This window comes from Octopus bimaculoides, chromosome 4 (genome assembly GCF_001194135.2).
Source record: "Octopus bimaculoides isolate UCB-OBI-ISO-001 chromosome 4, ASM119413v2, whole genome shotgun sequence".
Lineage (NCBI taxonomy): Eukaryota > Metazoa > Mollusca > Cephalopoda > Octopoda > Octopodidae > Octopus > Octopus bimaculoides.
In genome coordinates this window covers 84,090,420-84,110,138 of record NC_068984.1, presented here as the reverse complement: position 1 = coordinate 84,110,138, position 19,719 = coordinate 84,090,420, and the positions used below count along the sequence as shown (strand labels likewise).

Sequence of the window (19,719 nt, the reverse complement as noted above, 5' to 3'; positions counted from 1 at the left end):
CTTGACAACCAATGGTGGTGTGTTTACGTCCCCGTAACTTAGCGGTTCGGCCAAAGAGACCGATAGAATAAGTACTAGGTTTCCAAAGAATAAGTCCTGGGGTCGATTTGCTCGACTAAAGGCGGTGCTCCAGCATGGCCACAGTCAAATGACTGAAACAAGTAAAAGAGTATATATATACACATACATATATATACATATATTAGCTACAGAAGTAACCTTTGTGACAAATATTAATTGGCACATCCAACCTAACCTGGATGTATTGTTTATAATGCCATAGGCTGCAGTGAATGTCCTGGAAAATTCATGTAGATGACAAATGCTAAAAAGCATCAAAATTCTATACTGTTTGACTAAAATTTGTCAACACTGGCAGATGGCACTACTGTGCCTCAGGATGCAGTATAGACAACTTATCCAGGTTAGGTTGGTTGTTGTAATTGATATTCAATGCAAAAGCTGCTTTTTTTCACTAATAGCAAATTTACGCTCAGCCCACCAGCTTTACTCAGCTTTACTGGCTGTTTCACCAGTATTCTAAATATAGGTTTGATTGATTTTCAACCTGGCATTCAGAGCTTGGCTTCCTACAACTGATGATCCACAATACAGTGAAATCACATGATACAAGAAGGCCATCCGCCAGTGCTGACTAAAATGGACTAACCGATGTAGAATTTCGATGGTATTTAGCATTTGTTATCTACATGAAATGATTTTTTTTGGATGTTCATCTCAGCCTTCAGCATTATGAAAAAACATATCCAGGTTAGTTTCATCATCGTCATCATCATCGTTTAACATCCACTTTCCGTGCTAGCATGGGTTGGACGATTTGACTGAGGACTGGTGAACCAGATGGCTACACCAGGCTCCAATCTGATCTGGCAAAGTTTCTACAGCTGGATGCCCTTCCTAACGCCAACCACTCCGAGAGTGGAGTGGGTGCTTTTACGTGCCACCGGCACGAAGGCTAGTCAGGCGGTACTAGCAACAGCCACGCTCCAAATGTTGTATTTTACGTGCCACCTGCACAGGAGCCAGTCCAGCGGCACTGGCAACGATCTCGCTCGAATGTCTTTGCACATGTCACCGGCACAAGTGCCAGGAAGGCGACGCTGGGCACAGGTGCCATCATGATTTTGCTTTCGCCAACAGGTCTTCGCAAGCCGAGTTTCGTGTCCAATGAAGGAGACGACGTTGGCATGGGTGCCAGTCGGCTGTGATAATTAATATTCAGTACAAAGGCTGCTTATGATGCTAATAGCTAATTTATACACACTTCATGGGCTTTGCACAACATCACTGGCTGTTTGGCCAGTATTATTCTATGCAGGTTTGACTGATTTTTCTGTCTGGTCTTCAATGCTTGACTTCCTGCTTCTGATGATCCACAATACAGTGAAATCATGTGATACAGTAGTGCCATCCACCTATGCTAATGAAATTTTGTCAACTGGTATAGAATAATGTTTTTATTTCAAGTTATAGTAAAAGCAATTTAACTTTAAACTGAAGAATTACTTAATATTTTTTGTAGAGTACTACTAGTGGGCTGAAACTTGAAAATGACTCTTACCTATCTTCTTGTAAAAGCATATATATATATATATATATATATATATATATATATGATATAATTTATATAAGGGCATTATTATAAGCGTGAGGCATTATTTTATAATAATGCCCTTATATAAATTATATTATATATATTTATGGAAAAAAATGATGGGTTTTTTTTTTTTTTTCCTTATGAGGTTTTTTCACGCTGACTACTTGATAAATTCTTATAAAGATTTTATCCTTATATTATATTATATATATATGTATGTATATAATTCCCCAGAAATTCAATTTCACAATGCAAGTTACTATTCACTAATAGCTAAACTAAGGCCTGTCTTCTATTTTACATTTTTCTTGACCAGTAGCTCTGTTTTCTTTTAATGGTTACATTGATTAAAGGCCAGACAGTTACATTATCGACATCATCATCTTTTAACGTCTGTTGTCCATGCTGGTATGGGTTGGAAAGTTTGACTGGACTAGGATGCTGGTATGTTGCACCAGACTCCAGTCTGATTTGGCATTTTTTACTATGGCTGGATGCCCTTCCTAACACCAACCACTCTGAGAGTGTAATGGGTGCTTTTATGTGCCACCAGCACAGGTGCCATTGTGATGCATTATGTGCCAATTTCCTGACACTGATATCTGCCACGACTGCGATTTTGCTCAGCTTGATGGGTTTTCTTCTCAAGCACAACATAATGCCAAAGGTCTAGCTTATTGTCTCTGTGAGACTCAACACTCGAACAGAACTCAGCCACTTTGCCTCCATCTGGCCCAATGCTCGAGAGGGACTCAGCCATTTTGTTTCCATCAGGCCCAGCACTCAAGAGATGTTCTTTACATGCCACCAACACAGGTACACTTGATTTGACAAGTAATAAGCACAGCACATTGCCAAAGGTCTCAGTCACTAGTCATTGCCTCTGTGTGGCTCAAAGTTCAAAGATAATGCTTCACCATCTCGTCTTATGTCTTCCTTAGTCTACCTCTACCACAGATTCCCTCCACAGTTAGAGATTGGCACTTCTTTACGCACCATGTACTTCTTAAATGATTGCTATGTACCTAAAGTGGATCTTTCTTATCTAGGTTATGGAAATTTTACCATTCTTCCTCCTTTGGAAAATAACATTATGGTAAAGAATAAGCCATTGTCCACTGAAATCCTTCAACTATTTTCAAATCTAAGTTGTACCTACCTTACTTCTTAAAAGATATGAACATTCAAGAGGGTTAAGGAAAAATTCCTGAATTGAATTAATCTATTATTGTAACTAAATCTGAAATATTTCCAACTAAACTGTCTTTTTATTTTTTACTTATCTTTATTAGGACATCTTCCTCGAGACTTAACTGCTCATCTCTGTCGACTCTCAATCTGGTAATATAATCATCTTCAATTTTTTTATAATTTTCGAAAGAAACCTATTTCATATCTGTAATGATCTACTTTTATTTAAGATCTTCATCCTTAAGACAACCACAATTGGTCTAATCCTATGAGATTTAAGGATACTGGTCTGAGTATTTAACTGATGAGCCTTTGGTTAGCTTAGGCTTCCTTAACCTGTATTTTTATCATGTTCTAGCATCACCACCTCAACTTTTTTTTCTCATTGAATGAAGTTACTCTTGTCAGTGAGATTAATTAGTTGATAATTAGATAGATATCATCTCTACCACAGCACTGCAGCATCAACCTGACATCTTATTTCTTTATTGCCCACATGGGGCTAAACATAGAGGGGACAAACAAGGACAGACAAAGGGATTAAGTCAATTACATCGACCCCAGTGCGTAACTGGTACTTAATTTATCGACCCCGAAAGGATGAAAGGCAAAATTGACCTCAGCGGAATTTGAACTCAGAACGTAACGGCAGACGAAATACCGCTAAGCATTTCGCCTGGCTTGCTAACGTTTCTGCCAGCTCACCGCCTTCAACCTGACATCTACTATGTTAATACATTTGGTAGTAATTCTTATTGTACTAACAAAAAATACACATTGGCATTAAAAATGGTAAAATCTCTTGAAAACTCATATTGACAAAATATAAAACTGTAAATAATGTGAGGAAAACTCTTCTTGCTGTTTTCCACATGCTTAAAAATCAGGCATAGTGAATCTCAGACCACATTATTCAGTGTGGCCTTTTTTTAAATCCTAAGATGTGGTTTGAGAAATATTTGGCCTTTACTTCTAACAAGTTGAGCAACTGTGCAGAAGCTTTCTTGTTGGTTCATCAGTAACAAGCTCTTTCCCATTGGCTAACCTTGCAAACTTTCACATCTTACCTTCACATTTAGGTATTGTAACAAAAATTGCCCCCGCCAAGATTGGAGTCACGGGTCATGGAAGTACGTAGAACAATTATTTAATGTGTTCCAGCTAGAATCACTCCTTACTGAAACAACCTCCTTCATTATATCATTATTTTAATATTTTCCCATTTCTAAGGTGGCAAGCTGACAGAATGGTTATCATGCCTGTAAAAATGCTTAGTGGCATTTCTTCCGACTTTATGTTCTGAGTTAGTTTAAATACCCCTGAGGTCAACTTTGCCTTTCATCCTTCCTGGGTCGATAAAATAAGCAACCAGTTGGACACTAGAGTTGATATTATTAATGTATCCCCACCCCAATTGCTGGTCTTGTGACAAAATTTGAAACCAATATTTTTCTATTTCTATGTTATATGTATTCATCCTTAAGCAGTGGATCACAGAATCAGTGAAGACAGGGAGTAAATACCTTGTTGTGCATTTAGTAAAGACATGTTTTAAGTTCAAATTAAGCTGGAGGTAACTTTGATAAGGGTAGATAAAGTTAGTACTTGTCAAGTATAGGACTGACAATATCAACAACACTCTCCACCAACACTTTCAGCCATCAGCCTGTGTAAGATTTTATGCCATGTCACATTCAGTCATGACAGTTGAGCTCAAATCTTAAAGTCAACTTTGCTTTTCATCTTTCTGAGGTTGATATTGTACCAATCAAATACTGAGGTCAATTTAATTAACTGCTCCATCCTTCCTTATCAAATTAGTATTGTCTGATGTGTTAGAAACTATTTTATTTGTTTATCCTCATGTGAGTGTAATCTTTATCACAATATATTTTACTGTAAATGTTATTACATAAAAATAAATTTTATCTTGCTGGATGCAGGAATGGCTGTGTGATAAAACATGGTTCAGTAACACATAGCTTTCTTTAATCCCACTATGTGGTGCCATTAGCAAGTATCTTCTACTATAGCCCCACATTGATCAGTGTCAGATTATACAGAAAGCTATTGCATGTGTATATCTTTGAGTGACATGTACTTGAGAAAATTGATAAACCAGAGCTTTTTAACAAAAATACCCTCTGGTATTTTTCAACCTGAGATACACTGGTGTTCCCTTGTCACTCGTACACTTGTATATGTTAGGATTAATCATTGAGAATCCTTTACTCAACAATGGTATTGTTCACAGTTTTATGATAAATTAAAAAAGAGTAAGTAATTACCTTAAAGTTAAGACTTGTCTTTTCTTAAATAACCTTCTTACAAATTTCTCTGCAGCCCAGAAACAAATTTGTCCAGTGTTCAGAGTCTTCTTCAACCAGAATTGTTTTTGCAGTCATTTTTCCTTGGAACCTACATGTATTTCATCTGGCATTTAGCTGCCGTTTTACTAAGGACATATTTAACTGAGGTATGTGAAAAAGAAAAAGTTTTATTTTCATTTCATTATTACTAACTTGTGAAATATATATTTTAGCCATTTTATTAATTCGTCTATAGGATTCTCAATGATTAATCATAACATATACAAGTGTACGAGTGACAAGGGAACACCAGTGTATCTCAGGTTGAAAAATACCAGAGGGTATTTTTGTTAAAAAGCTCTGGTTTATCAATTTTCTCAAGTACATGTCACTCAAAGATATACACATGCAATAGCTTTCTGTATAATCTGACACTGATCAATGTGGGGCTATAGTAGAAGATACTTGCTAATAGCACTGTCTCTGTTGATTTGACTAGTTTAAATAAATGGATGTCATATCCAGGGAGAGATTTGGATAGATACTGATCCTTATGAGCCATTAAATTGCAGATGTTTGTGGTGAGTATCAACTACATCAACCTTACTCATCTGGAAGGGTCTACAAAGACCGTGTCAACTGCTCCTTCCCTTCTCTTTAACCTATTAAGAAAATCAAAGCTATAGAGATATTTAGTCCCATAAGGAGATTGGTAGCTAGAAGGACTGTGTCTCCCTAAAAACTACACCATAGGATCTATGGATGTGAATGGTATACCACCTTTTCCTGACAATTGATAAGTGTACAGTCTACATACACAACAAAATATCTGAAGTTGATATATAAACTAAGTTAATTTGTGTGAAAATTTGTTAAATGGGAAATGTCCGATAACTTAGAAAAGGCAATGAAAGAAAGATAAGATTTTATAATAATACTTCGGTCTATTTGACAGTATTTGTAAGTTTTGTTCTAACTTTTTCTTTTTCTGCTTAGAGTTATGAATTTCGTATAGAGCCTGGTTTAGATCATCTATCAGATAAATGTTTGCACAATGCTCTTAGCTGCAAGAGCAACCCTTGGATTCAGGTAAACTCTTTTTTTTTTTTTTTTTTTTTTTTTTTTTCCTGGCTTATTATAACATGTATTTTTCCCTTTTGTCTTAAAATATTTGTTTCAAACTTGTGTTACTGTAGGGATTTTGTGTTTTCGGATGGATGGGTGAGTATAATTCTACTTGTAGAAATTATTTTGGTCAAATCCTCATAATATTGAGTTGTTTACATACAAATGATAATTCCTTTCCTTTCCATAGATATAATGTTCTTCCTTTGGCTTATTGCAATTATTTAGGTGTCACAATGTCTGTGAAGTTAAGGTGCTGCACTGCAGACCATTTGATCAGGTGTTCAAATTGTCATCCATTGTAGTGGTGTCTTGAGGCAGATGCACAACATTGCTTTCTTCAGTTTGCTTGACTGACAAAAAGTGGAAGTTTCATTCTTACGACAAAGTTGAGTGGTGAGTAGTTGCTAGGGAGCAAAGTAACAGCTGTTTTGAGCAAGCTTAAGTAAAGGTATTAAATATCTTGAGTGCTCCAAGCATAAAGCTACTCCCTCATTCAGCCAAGGGGAATCTTAGTCTTGCAAGTTACATGGTGACCCCTGTAATGCCACAAAATGTAGCCAGTACATGCTGTAAAGTGATTAGTGTTGGGAAGCGCATCCAACTGTAGGAACTATGCCAATGCTGACTTATGAGCATGATGCAGTCCTCTGACACATCATATCCTGTCAAACTTTCCAACCTATGCCAGCACAGAAGACAGACGTTAAAAGGTTGTGTTGGTGGTGGCGGCAGCAGCAGCTTAAGTCTTGTTCACCATGTAAATGTTACCTCAAAGTTATTAATTCCTAGAATATTTCATTTTTCCTACAACAATAAATATACAATCTTGTATTTTCTCTTTGCAATTAATTCATCACAACTCAGACAGCAGCTGAAGTTAGAATAGACATAATCATGTTCGGAGTTGTCTCCCATGTTTGCTCAGAGTCGAAAATATTTTATTGATTACTGTAGGTTTTTTTACTCACTACATATGTATTTCTAGTTAACTTTTTAATAGTACTTGCATTAATCTTTTAGTGTTCAGATTAATTTGTCAAATGTAATGCTTATCTGTTCACATTAATTTTGATTTATTCAGGTTCAAGTAGGGTGTCCACAATGTTTGCTTGTAACTTTGTTAATCTTCTACATGCGGATTTGAAATTTTGTAAATGGGTGCTTATATGCCAATGGTTTATGGTTATGTAATTTTAGTTGATCTTTCTGATTAAATTTGACTTTTATAGGCAAGTAAATTTAATTGACAGGTGTAAAATCAATAGCATTATGAATAAACACTAAAATTCATATTCTTAATACATCTTATCTGTTTGATTTTTTACTAAAATTATCCCAGATGTCAACTGCCAACAATTTTACATTTTTCAAGATAAGGTACATTACTTTGAATTAATTAAGATACAGGTGTAATCGGTACAAGATATTATTCTTTCTCTATATTTCATTCAAACATTTTCATTGAAAATAAAGTACAAAACTCTTTTACTAGTCAATATACCATTGGCTATGTACTCTTATACAATTTAATGAATTCATTTACATAATAGAATGCATCTAATAAAAAAAGCTCATTAACAGGTAAGACAAAAGTGAATACAGGTGTGTAACATACTGAAAATTAATATGTATTTCTCACTTTTACATATTTATAATAAAATGAAAAAGAATATATGATAAAATAATATAGTTATGACATATTTCTGTCATGAAACTGCCCAAAACATCCTTTACACAAGGGCATTTTGCAAAAGTAACACATATACGAAGTCTCAATCTGATACCCTTTTGCAGTTTTTCTTCTTTGCAGCGAACACAATCTGCAAACTTTTTTCTTCCATTTATCTTTTTGGTTTTCTGAAAGTCAATATTTTCTCTGTTGACATCCACCTCAGTTAATTTTGCTTTTCTCCCAGTTCTGTGCTTTCTGGAAGAAAAGCCCTCACATAACTGAGATGTGATGTCAACCTGAAATTTCAAATGGTTGTAGTCCTTTGGTGGTGGAGGTACCTTGTGGCTTTTTACATAGACAATATATAGATTAACTATAGTTAAATTAACTAAAGACCACAAAATGTACCTCCACCATTTCTTCCCAGGTCAACCAACTGGGTAATATTCCCGATATTGGTCAGATTTATCAACCCCACCATATATTTGTTATAACAAATATTCACTAGGGGTTTCCCCTCAGCACCAACACCAATAAAATCTGTCTTTTGTCTTTGAAAGCAGTAGCTAATAAATTTTCCTTTTGCATTTGTAAAATGTCCCCTCTTTTTTTAAATTTTGTTTTCATTTGCGGGGTAAACCTTTACAATTGCCCTAGCTCTAATGGCCCTGTCTACTGCATCATTCCACCACCATGTTACCCTAGGTCTGGATGGGACTTTGTACTAGCCACAGATTGGTTTGTGTCACTCACCAAGCTGTCCCTCAGGAATTCCCAGTTATCTTCTATGTCACAAGTCTGTAGCTCCTCCTCCCTTTCATCAAATTTCTCAATTAGGATGTCCCTAAATTTCTGACCATATGAAGGGTCCTTAAGCTTCCAAATCCTTCTTTTCCAGATTGGTATTACTTCTTGGCATCCTTCTGGCCTGGTGTCTAAAGTCACTAATGAATAATCTATGCTGGAAAGTACATTCTTCACCCACTTCTCTGCAAGAAGTATGCCCATGCCGCCTACCCTGTCACTGTTACCTTCCCAGAAGATTTTATTCCTATGTGCCTTGCCTATAAGGAACCTGACTGAAGCTCCTCTCCACCTTACCTCTTGGATGCAACATACATCAAAATGCCTCCATTCAAGCATCTCAACAATCTCGCCAGGCCTATCTTTCAATGTGCCTACATTTATGGTGCCAACTCTGAAAACTGGGAAAGGAACATGAGAGGGAACATGGGGAGGAGTGATGTTATTCAGCACCTGAAAAAGACAAGTTTCCGTGATCATTTGATCAGTTGTTCTCTCGCTTTAACCTAAAATAATTTTTCAAACTGATAATCTCATCTTTAGAGATTAAAAACTTGCAACATTTTGGTTACCAAACGTCATCAGTTGTCTTTTCTTGAATGTGTACGTAATCTCAAAATGGATTTAAATTAGGAACTTCTATTTTTCATGTAAGCTTAATATCCACTTAATGGTCCGTATACATCCAGGAATGAGATATCTAGTGATGATCACATCTCAGACTGATCAGGCAGTAATTTAGCTGTGAATATCATAAAAAAATTTTCTCATCTCTAATGTGAGGTTAATAATAAAGTTGAGTTTTAAAAAGAAGTCTCCTGACATTTCACTGTTGGCTCTTTGATGTGTACTTAATGAGCAAGATAATCAACTTTGCATACCTGTAATAGACATAACATACATTTATGTAGTTAATTCTATCAGATATTGTTGGACATTTATAACTAATCGTGCTCATTGACTTTATGATAACTATCATTTCTGTTATATCTGCAGTACCTCGGCTTTCTGGATCTCTTCCAACTGTCCAGATTCTCCTTCAATAGACGTCAAGTTCTTTTCAGTGCGACTTTTCCAGGTATGAGCTTTAAACTTTTAATTTTTAACTAAATTCAAATTTATATATATGTATATTGGAAGTAGGTTGGGGTTGGTAACAGGAAGGGCATCCAACCATAGAAAATTTACTTTAATAAACGCCATCTGACCCTTCTAAGTTTGGAAAAGTAGGCATTAAGATGATTATTTTGATACACACAAACACACACACACACGGTGCGATGGGTAAATCGTCTCCATTTTATATTTTTAATTTCGCATATGAGCATTGTTTGTTTTTGATTTTGTCAACTACACAATATAGTAGGGTCAGTTGGGCACCATCTGTGACAAAAACAGCACCATGACGCAATTCACTCTGCCAGAAATCTGGAAATGACTTGCTGTACTGCTTGGCATTTGCACTGAAAGCTCCAATACGAACAGATGATGAACACACAGAACAACCATTGGCTTGCTGTGTCTCCAAAACATGTATATCCAGTCAACATCATGGTGTTTGGAGTGATCACTAGTGATGGCAACGTTATACCTACATTCATCTTCCCAATCGACCTCAGACTCAATACAGAGGTATATATCAAGTGCCTGGAGGAGGTAGTAGTGCTGCCCTGGGTCAAGAGGGTGGCTGCTAGAAGACCCTATATCTGGTAACAGGACTCTGCACCATGCCACATAAACAAGTGAATCTAGTTATGGCTGTCAGACAATTTCTGTGACCACACCACCCCTAACATCTGGCGACCTAACTCCCCAGGCTGCTACCCGCTTGATAATTATGTGTGGGATGCAGTTGAGCAAGATACCAGCAAAACTCCTTGTAGGCAAGGATTATGGCAGCATTCACCAACTTAAACAAGGAGACCATCCACAAGAGTTGCAGGAGATTCTGAAGTTGTCTAGAGTCCATGGTTGAAGCCAATAGTGATTTTATTGAATAAATTTACTCTTTAGTATTCCAAGATATTTTTATGTAATTTTGGTAAATATATCTGATAAAGTGAGATGTCAGTGTTGTTTTAATTTTTGCCTAACTTAGACAATGATATATTCACTGCACCCCACCCCCCTCCTCTCTCTCTTTTTATATATATACTAGCAGAGGCACCCGGCGTTGCTCAGGAATGAAATTGTTGCCTTTTGGTACTTGGAAACTTTTACGAAAATTAAAATGGGGATTAAATGAAACAAATGATTTACGTGAATATCCTCACAAGAGTAATTGAAATAAATGGCGATTGTTGGACCCCCCACGCACACACACACACACACACACAGTATTACACATCAGATGAAATGGATGTGTGTGTGTGTGACAGAGAGAGAGGTTTGTTGTCATGTATACGTACATGCATAAATATGCATACATCTTTGTGTGTGTGCGTGTGTATGAGAGAGAGAGAGTAAATACTACATACACAACACTTTCTCACTCTGTCTCTCACACACACACGCACACATACATCCAAAAATGATGGATGCATATGACAACACACCCCTTGACTCATTCACACTCTGTTTCTTACAAACACACACATACATAAATGTATACAAACATATTTACAAAGACACACGTGTGTGTTGTGAGAGTGAGAGAGAATATTGCGAAGCTAGAGAGAGAAGCTTTTTGCCGTTGTTACGTCAATACCGGAAGTTGACATTGGGGAACCTTTTTAAAGAAGTGAATCTTAAATATAAAGCAATATTATTTATTTAAAAAAAAAAAAAATCAAATGAAGAGCCTAACATTTATCCGAGGTCAAATTATTCATGCATCACAAGTATGGAAGCATTTGGTGAAGTCGATTTCACGTGAAAAGCGAATACACAGACATCTCTGTTTTATATATTAGATATATAATGTACACACACACACACACACACATCATCATCATCATTGTCGTTTAACGTCCGCTTTCCACGCTGGCATGGTTTGGACGGTTTGACTGAGGGCTGGCAAGCCAGGAGGCTGCACCAGGCTTCAATCTGATCTGGCAAAGTTTCTACAGCTGGATACCCTCCCTAACGCCACTTCTGTCTCCACACTTTTTTTTATTCAAATCTTTAAGCATGTTTCCTTGTGTGTGTGACTAGTCTGGTCACACTCATCCACTGGAGTAAAATATGAGGCAGCCAGGAATCTCCACAGCAATAAACCTGATCCTGCTCCTCCAATCATACTTTAACCTCTCAACACCTTGCATAAAGCATTCACCCTTTCTACTATTCTCCCTCTTAGCCAGGAGAACACTTTAATTTTATACTTTACAAGATGACCTCACTACTGTTGGTGCCACAAAAAAAACACACCTTGTACTCTCTGTGAATAGGTCGGCAGTAGGAAAGGCATCCAGTTTTAGTAGGCATGCTGAAACTGAGACTTTGGAACAAGACATTGTTCTCCAGCCCATTAAATTCTATCAAAATATCTAACCCATGTCCTGTTGTTTTATAGTGTGTAGCTGTTTAATACTCTTCTCTATCGAAAATTATCTTTCCACCTAGCTGAAAGTAATATTCCTATTACATACTCTCAAGTTCATATTTCTAGGGTGCCACCCCAAAAACTGGAGCCAAATCTATCATATATGTTTAGAGAACCTACGTCAACTAAAGGATGCTACCCAAGAATTTAACCACAATGCATTTGTGCAAGCAGCCATTCCACAGCAAAACACACCTAATTGGTTGCACAACTCAAGCCTGTCTGCAAGTCGTGAGTATAACTTACTTTATATTCTATATTTTAGCCACCTCTTTCTTTTCAGTTATCTCTCCTGAATACACTGGCTGATGATGTTGATATCAAGAACCAAGAAAAATTTTCTAACTTTTTAATACTTTAACCCTCCTTCAAATGCAAGTTCAAGAGATTGTGCTTAACTTGCTAGTCTTGAATTTTTAACTCACAGATTCTCCTCACCTTTACTACCACACAGAATTGCATTTCTTGCACATTTACACAAATAGCATATGTCACCTAGGTAACACCAACTTAATCTAAGACCTTCAGCATAGTATCTCCGGCATCTATGATCTTCAGCTATACTTATCTAGTTCAGATTGTTAGTTACACAATTACATGTGGTTCTATTTTCAACTAGGTTAAGTGAAGCAACTTCTGGGAATTATTTTTCTCGCTCTTTTTTAAGAAGTACTGTTACAAATAGATTCAACTCTTGTATTTATTCTACTGATCTTATTTCTGATTAACAACTATACTTATTGTTATTACAACTCTTTATTAATAACTCGATTTTCTGTTTTTCCAGGCTACCTCAAGCCAACATCTTTGGGCCACATGAGTCTTAATGAATCAGGTATTGGAATTAAACATTCTATTTAATTTATTCCTTTTTTCTTCTTTTTCTTTCTTTTACGTTTTATACCCATTGGATTGTGGAGGAGTGCTAACATGGTGGTAGATTTTGCAAATTTGGGCATTTCCAAACAGTTAGATCCACTAATACACATTGTTGAAGGAATAAACTTTAAGATAATGTGTAAGAATGAAAGTATGGTATAAAGATAAGTAATAATATAATTTGACTACCACCTAACAATCCCTTGCAACAAGCATTTACATACAAAGAAAGCTAAAAAAATGGATAAAGGGTGATTGTTGTTGACTAGTATTTCAGTGTTTTGTTGCCATAAAGTATTACAGAATATATGTATAGATTTTAGCCAACACTGTATGAAATGATGTAAACACCTTGTCTTTATGTACTGCATCTTCATGAACAGAAAAAGAGACATCAGCCAGACTAATTTTCAACCTGCTGTTGAGATTTCATCAACAACCAAGTACCCTCTTTAATTATCCTTAGAGACACTATTTATGTACCTGTTATTACTAAGAGTTCGAGTTCCCAGAGATGTATATAAAGTTCGGTATTTACAGTGTTGACTAAAATCTAAAGATATCCTTTCTTGTACAGTAGAGCATTGAAATATAACATAATTAACATGCCAGTAATTTGATTGAATTAGCTATCAAGAGTGCATTATGCATGCTAATTGATCTGATTTAATTAAGCTCTTAGTATATGTAGATTTTAAAGCAGTGAAAGAGGTTTAGGTGCTAGTAAATAAAGTATCAGTAAAGACTTCTTCATTGGTTTAAAATGAAAGCAATGGAGAGTGAATATATATGCATGTGTATATATATATATATATATATATATATATATATATATATATAGAAGAGAGAAATGAAGAAAATTCCAAAACATCCTCAACAATTTATAAGTGGTGCTCAATGAAGACTGAGCGAAAAGATGTAGAATATCATTGACTAGTTGATAGATGTACAATGAAAGACTTTGATATAAAATAATAAAGATGTTTTTATTTTCTGACAAAATAACTATGTGCACATCCATTTTTAATGTGTTCAAGTAGAATTGGATATGAACATGGCTTCCACTGTGGAGTTAATCTTGAATAACTTCTCCCCATTGATGATGTGTATGAACAACCCACTTACTCATTGAAATGACAGTGGACTATCAGACACCAGTGTTTTGGCATGGTTGTTGATTTCCATTGATAGGAACATTTGTTACAACTTTGCTCCAAAGGACTAGGTGTTGTTTGTCACTGAAGAGATGCAACTATACCAAAACACTAGCACCTGAAAAGCCACTGACATCACTTGGTGCAAGTGTGATGTTTATTCACATCATCTATAGGAACAATTCATTCTCAGAGACAAACAAGATCAAGAAACCATGTTTACATTCCAGTCTGCTGGAATGTGTTAAGAATGGACATGCTCATTGTTCTGACTCTTGCTGTTTTGTTATAATCTGACAATAATTATAACTCAAATGTGGGACAACATTTATATTTGTTATTAATAGCTAATGATTCTTCCATGATGCAATTCTTCATATGTATGTCTCATCTATATATATATAATATATTATAATATAATTTAGTGTTAGGAAGGGCATCCAGTTGTAGAAACCAAGCCAAATTGGACTGGAACCTGGTGCAGCTCTCCGGCTTATCAGCTCCAGTCAAACTGTCTAACCCATGCCAGCATGGAGAGTGGACGTTAAATGATGATATTATAATATAATATATCTTTTTTTTTTTCTATCTTCAGTAACTGGTACATCTCTCCGTGAAGAAAGACCTATAAAAGTCAGCTTACAAACTAAGGTATAATATTGTGCAATTAGTATATAAACCCAAAGTTTCTTGCTTATGGAAAAGTGACTATTATTACTGAAACAGATGCTACATTGCAATAAGCTCTTAAAATGCATGAAGGCATGAATGTTATAAAGAATATGATGGGGAAGTTCGTAAGCGTATTGAAGAAAATTATAAATATATATACTGAGGAATTTATTTGAAGGGTTTATTTTTTAAAAAATGGAATTAATTTTGAGAGGTTATTATTCTTGCCTATTAATTAGTAAAAAAAAAAAAAAACTTGTTTTAATACAAGAAATAACTTCATTAATTTATTTCAGGACATGATATGTGAACTAAAGAAAAAATATATATACGATTGCACTGTGTTAGTAATGATAGTCATTTAAAACACAAATATACCATTGTATTCATTTTTGTTTTTTAACCCCAAGTAGGCTATCATTGAGTGCAAAGTTATAATAAAAGGCATTCCAACCATTTCTTATTTTTCTTCTTAGCCACAAGCATGGTTCAATGGTTTAGAAGTTCACTTCTCAACCACATGATTTTAAGTTCGATTCCACTATGTGGGACATTGGGCAAGTGCTTTCTGTTAAAGTGTCAAATTGATCATTGCCTTGTGAGTAAAATTCTCTACACAGAAACTGTGTGAAAGCCCATCGTGTGTGTGTGTGTGTGCTTGCTTACCTGACACCACTTGAGTAGCAGTGATGTTTATGTTTGGCATAAACAAGTAAAGTCTAGCATCAGGCATGGCTTTCGTTTGTAAAATACTGACTCTGAGCCATGCCAGCATGGAAAAAGCAAATAGAAAAAGTCAGTGGCGGTGGATCTCTCATTTCTTTAAGAAAATCATTGGTTCATTCTTTTTATGTATGTGTAGTAGTAGTAGTAAAAGAAAGAAAGAAAGAATGAACAGGCAAACAATTGGTATCAGTTTAAAGCAAAGAATCTATGTAACACAATTACAGAGTTGTTAGACTAGAGTGTATCATAGAAATAAGAGACTTAAGGTGTGCAGATAGTCTCTTACAGCTGTTAACAGAATAGATGCACATAAGTGCATTTCTCAGTAAAGATAGGCTTTCCATATAGTAGCGGGCTATTCCATCTTCAGAGAGAGAAAAACTGAAGTAGATGTTATAGTAGAGTATTTTTATTAATAGTATCTCTTCTTTTACTGGTCTTTTTGGTCATTGGACTGCAATTGTGCTGGACCACTCTGCCATCAGAAGTTTTAGTTAATTAAATCAAATCCAGTATTTATTTCATCAATCACTATTTATCGTATCACTGTTACACTTTGACATAAAGGATTACTCAACACTGGCTACTATAAACCTACACAAACACACGAGGGCATGCTGAAAAGTTCCTGACTTTGGGTTAAAAATATGCAAGATGATCAGTTAATTATGATTTTATGCAACATATTCCCCTTTCAGATTCACACACTTATTGCTGCAAACCTTTCAGTTTTTCTAAGCCCTGTAAAAGAACTCGGAAGGTTGAGCCTCAAACCAGGCCTTTTGCAATACACTGAAAGCCAGGAACTTTTCAGCACCTCCTCATACACACACACACACACATATGCAGCTGAGTCCCACTCGGCTTCTATATACTAAATTCTATGCATATGCATTAGTTAACCCAAGGTTATAGTAGAAAATACCTGCCCAATGTGCCACACAATAGGATCAAACCCCAAACCATGTGTTTGTGAAGCAAATTTCATAACCACATTGTCTATGCTTGTGCCTATTATCATGAAATAGAGCAAAAATAAATAGTATGTGTCTTTTAAATGATACCATTGTTTCAATTTCACCATGCAAACTCAGTTGAAATCACTAACCAAACAAATACAACTCTAAAATTGTATATTATTTTACTGGTATATTAGAATATATTGGATGATTGTTTTAGTGGTCATGCCTTTCAAATATTTATAAAATAAAGGTAAAAGGACCTGTGATATCATGCATATATAAACCATCTTGTTTAGATTTTAGAGGTGTTGAAAAAGAAGCCAGTGTTTGGTTATTTCCTACGAGAACTACCAGATGCTGCACCTCGGAAATTATTCTCCTCAGTTCAAATCCATATCTGGGCAGTAGAAGGTAAGAGCTCTTTTTTGTTCCTCTTGTTTGTATCAATATTTACCTCAACCACTATCACATTTATTAGTATTAATCTTAGCTAAGACCCATGTTGGATTATTGCTTAAGTGCTGCTTACATCTGTGAAACAGTGTTATTGTTGCTGCTACTGTTATACAGATTTCTACACAATCTAAATAAAGCTATTAGACTGATTGTCAACAATTCATTCACTCACCAACAATTGTACAATAACTAACTTGTAAGTTTTCCTCTCTTTGCTTCTAGTGCTAGTATAATGGCCTCTGGTCTTCTGAATTAGCTAGTGGCAAATTCACTTCATGGCCCACTTGACCTAGCAATCATTTTCACTGTGTTACATCTCTCAAGCCTTGCACAGAAATATTTTCTGAATCTTTCTCACTATTCTGGCAGCCCTCTAGAAGGTAACCTATAAAGCTGATTGTTTTACCCTTCCTCCACTAACTTGCAAAAAAACCAATGCTACAGTAGGAATCAATAACAACCATAGGATTTACAGGCATTCTGTATTAAAAAATACAGAATCCTGCACTATGAACTAACTTGGTGGGTTTACATGCTTTCTGTCTACAGCAAGAAATTTTCTCCATGACAAAATACAGTGAATGGCTTTCTTACCATTTCAAATATGCCTCAAGCATATTTGAACTAGTAACAAATTTTAAATTAAAAAAGGTTTCGTTAACCTCTTAATTGGATTTATACACATTAAAGGTTAGCTGTATTAACCTCACTCACCATAAAAATTGGATATATTAACCCCAACCAGTACAGAGTGTAGCTAAATTATATACAACCATTATGAAGTTACTGTATCATTGTCCACTGCTATATAGGTTAATTATACTGACATCTAACATCAGCAGAGTCTCGCTATATCAACCACAGCCACTACATCGTGTAGGCACTAACAATATCCATTATACAGTTTAAACAAATGCCAATTATTACAGCTATAACCACTACACACCCTAGTCACTATAACCACATGCCACAATAGTCTAATCATTACAACCATAACCACTACACAGTAAGATCTTTTTTTACATGTGGCAATGTTAACGTGTATTCTATATCTTGTATTGTCTTATTGTAGCTCTATCCCGATTGGTAGCAGCCTCCTACACTGAAGATGCACTTGGTATTGTACAGCAGAACTTACCAGAGATACTTAATGTTTTGGTATCACTCTTTGAGGTAAATTAAGATCATCATTATTGTTGTTTCAATTTCACACACTCTTCCAAGTCAGATGTATATCATTATGATTATCATTATCATAACATCCACTTTTCCATACTTACATGGGTCAAGATTGCATTGAGGCAGATTTTCCTTAATCTTATATATATATATATATATATATATATATATATATACACTAGCTGAATTACCCAGTGTTACCCAGGTTACTGCTGTTCTTATTCAGATTAGTAAACAATAAATATGAAGATTTTTTTTTTTTCTTCTCATAATTATTTCAAAATATCTGTATTTTATTTAAAAATATCCAAATTGTAATGATAATAGAATTTTGAACTGATAATCTGTGAATCTTGAAGCACCTCAGGGTAAACAATATTCATTGTGTAATTTTTTTGTTGGTGCCCAAATGAATAAATTGGTGCTGCTTCCAACTCGTGAGCAACCAACATAGAGCTGACTGTGGGAGAAGCATATAATAGAGAGATGAAGTCCAACTACCTTGGGGGATTGACTCTGAGATGTGTTAATTGAAATATCAAAACTTAGTTTGACTGGAAACTGAAACCTCTTAAATTCAAATGGAACATCTGTAGGTATGAGAGGAAATTTTGAATCTAGACATTTTCTTCTTTGTGACTATCTGTTATGATTGTTGCCTCTATACTTCAAATCTTTCCTTAGCATTCTGAAACACATTTTGAAGCATTTCAGAAGTTAGCTCCTGCACTGCTAACTGAATGTTATTATTAGTTCATTAATTACATTTAAAACTAACAAAAACTATGAAAAAGATTCTCCTTTTCAATGTGGATTTGACCCTTCGTGATATACTCAATCTCCTTTTTCTATACAATTTTTTCTATTAGCAGTAATTTTTTTGAACTTTGATGTAGAAATTATCCTATTAATACCAGAATTAACTGTTTCAATGAAATGGAGCAAATTTTTAAAAAACTGACTGAATTTTATGTTTATTACTTAATTATGATACCAAAACAAATAGATTTATAAATCTAACGTCAAACTTTTATTGCAAATTTTCAACCTATTTGCATCCTGGCATACTTCAAATCTCTCCTTAGCGTTCTGAAACACATTTTGAAGCATTTCAGGAGTTAACTCCTGCACTGCTAACTGAATGTGTTCTTTAAGCTCAGCTAAACGATTGCTCCATCTTGGGGATGGAGGTAAAGAAAATGATTGCTGCCAAATTGAAAAAAGAGCTGTTGTGGACAAATAAGAAGGGTCCAACAGGAATGAAAATGAAAAGCAAAATTCAAAATTTATACACTTTTAACACATATTAAACATGATAAACACAAATAACAGTGAGTTTTTTAAAAAATTGCATCCGATTTCATTTAAATCATAATTACTTCTGGGACACCCTGTATTTATTTGTCCAACTAAATGAGGAAGGGA

General features: G+C 35.3%; 1 protein-coding gene across 4 annotated transcripts in view; it reads left to right on the top strand.

The window, feature by feature from the left end:
- Positions 1-19,719, top strand: part of LOC106870733 (nucleoporin NDC1-like) — a 56,255-nt gene that overhangs the window by 31,685 nt on the left and 4,851 nt on the right. For all 4 annotated transcript variants that reach the window (XM_014916907.2, XM_052967179.1, XM_014916908.2 and 1 more), the window contains 9 exons: positions 2,911-2,959; positions 5,153-5,285; positions 6,115-6,207; positions 9,719-9,800; positions 12,333-12,497; positions 13,054-13,101; positions 14,895-14,950; positions 16,956-17,070; positions 18,188-18,288. In XM_014916907.2, the coding sequence (XP_014772393.1) occupies positions 2,911-2,959; positions 5,153-5,285; positions 6,115-6,207; positions 9,719-9,800; positions 12,333-12,497; positions 13,054-13,101; positions 14,895-14,950; positions 16,956-17,070; positions 18,188-18,288 (842 nt within the window). The remainder of the gene's footprint in view (positions 1-2,910; positions 2,960-5,152; positions 5,286-6,114; positions 6,208-9,718; positions 9,801-12,332; positions 12,498-13,053; positions 13,102-14,894; positions 14,951-16,955; positions 17,071-18,187; positions 18,289-19,719) is intronic.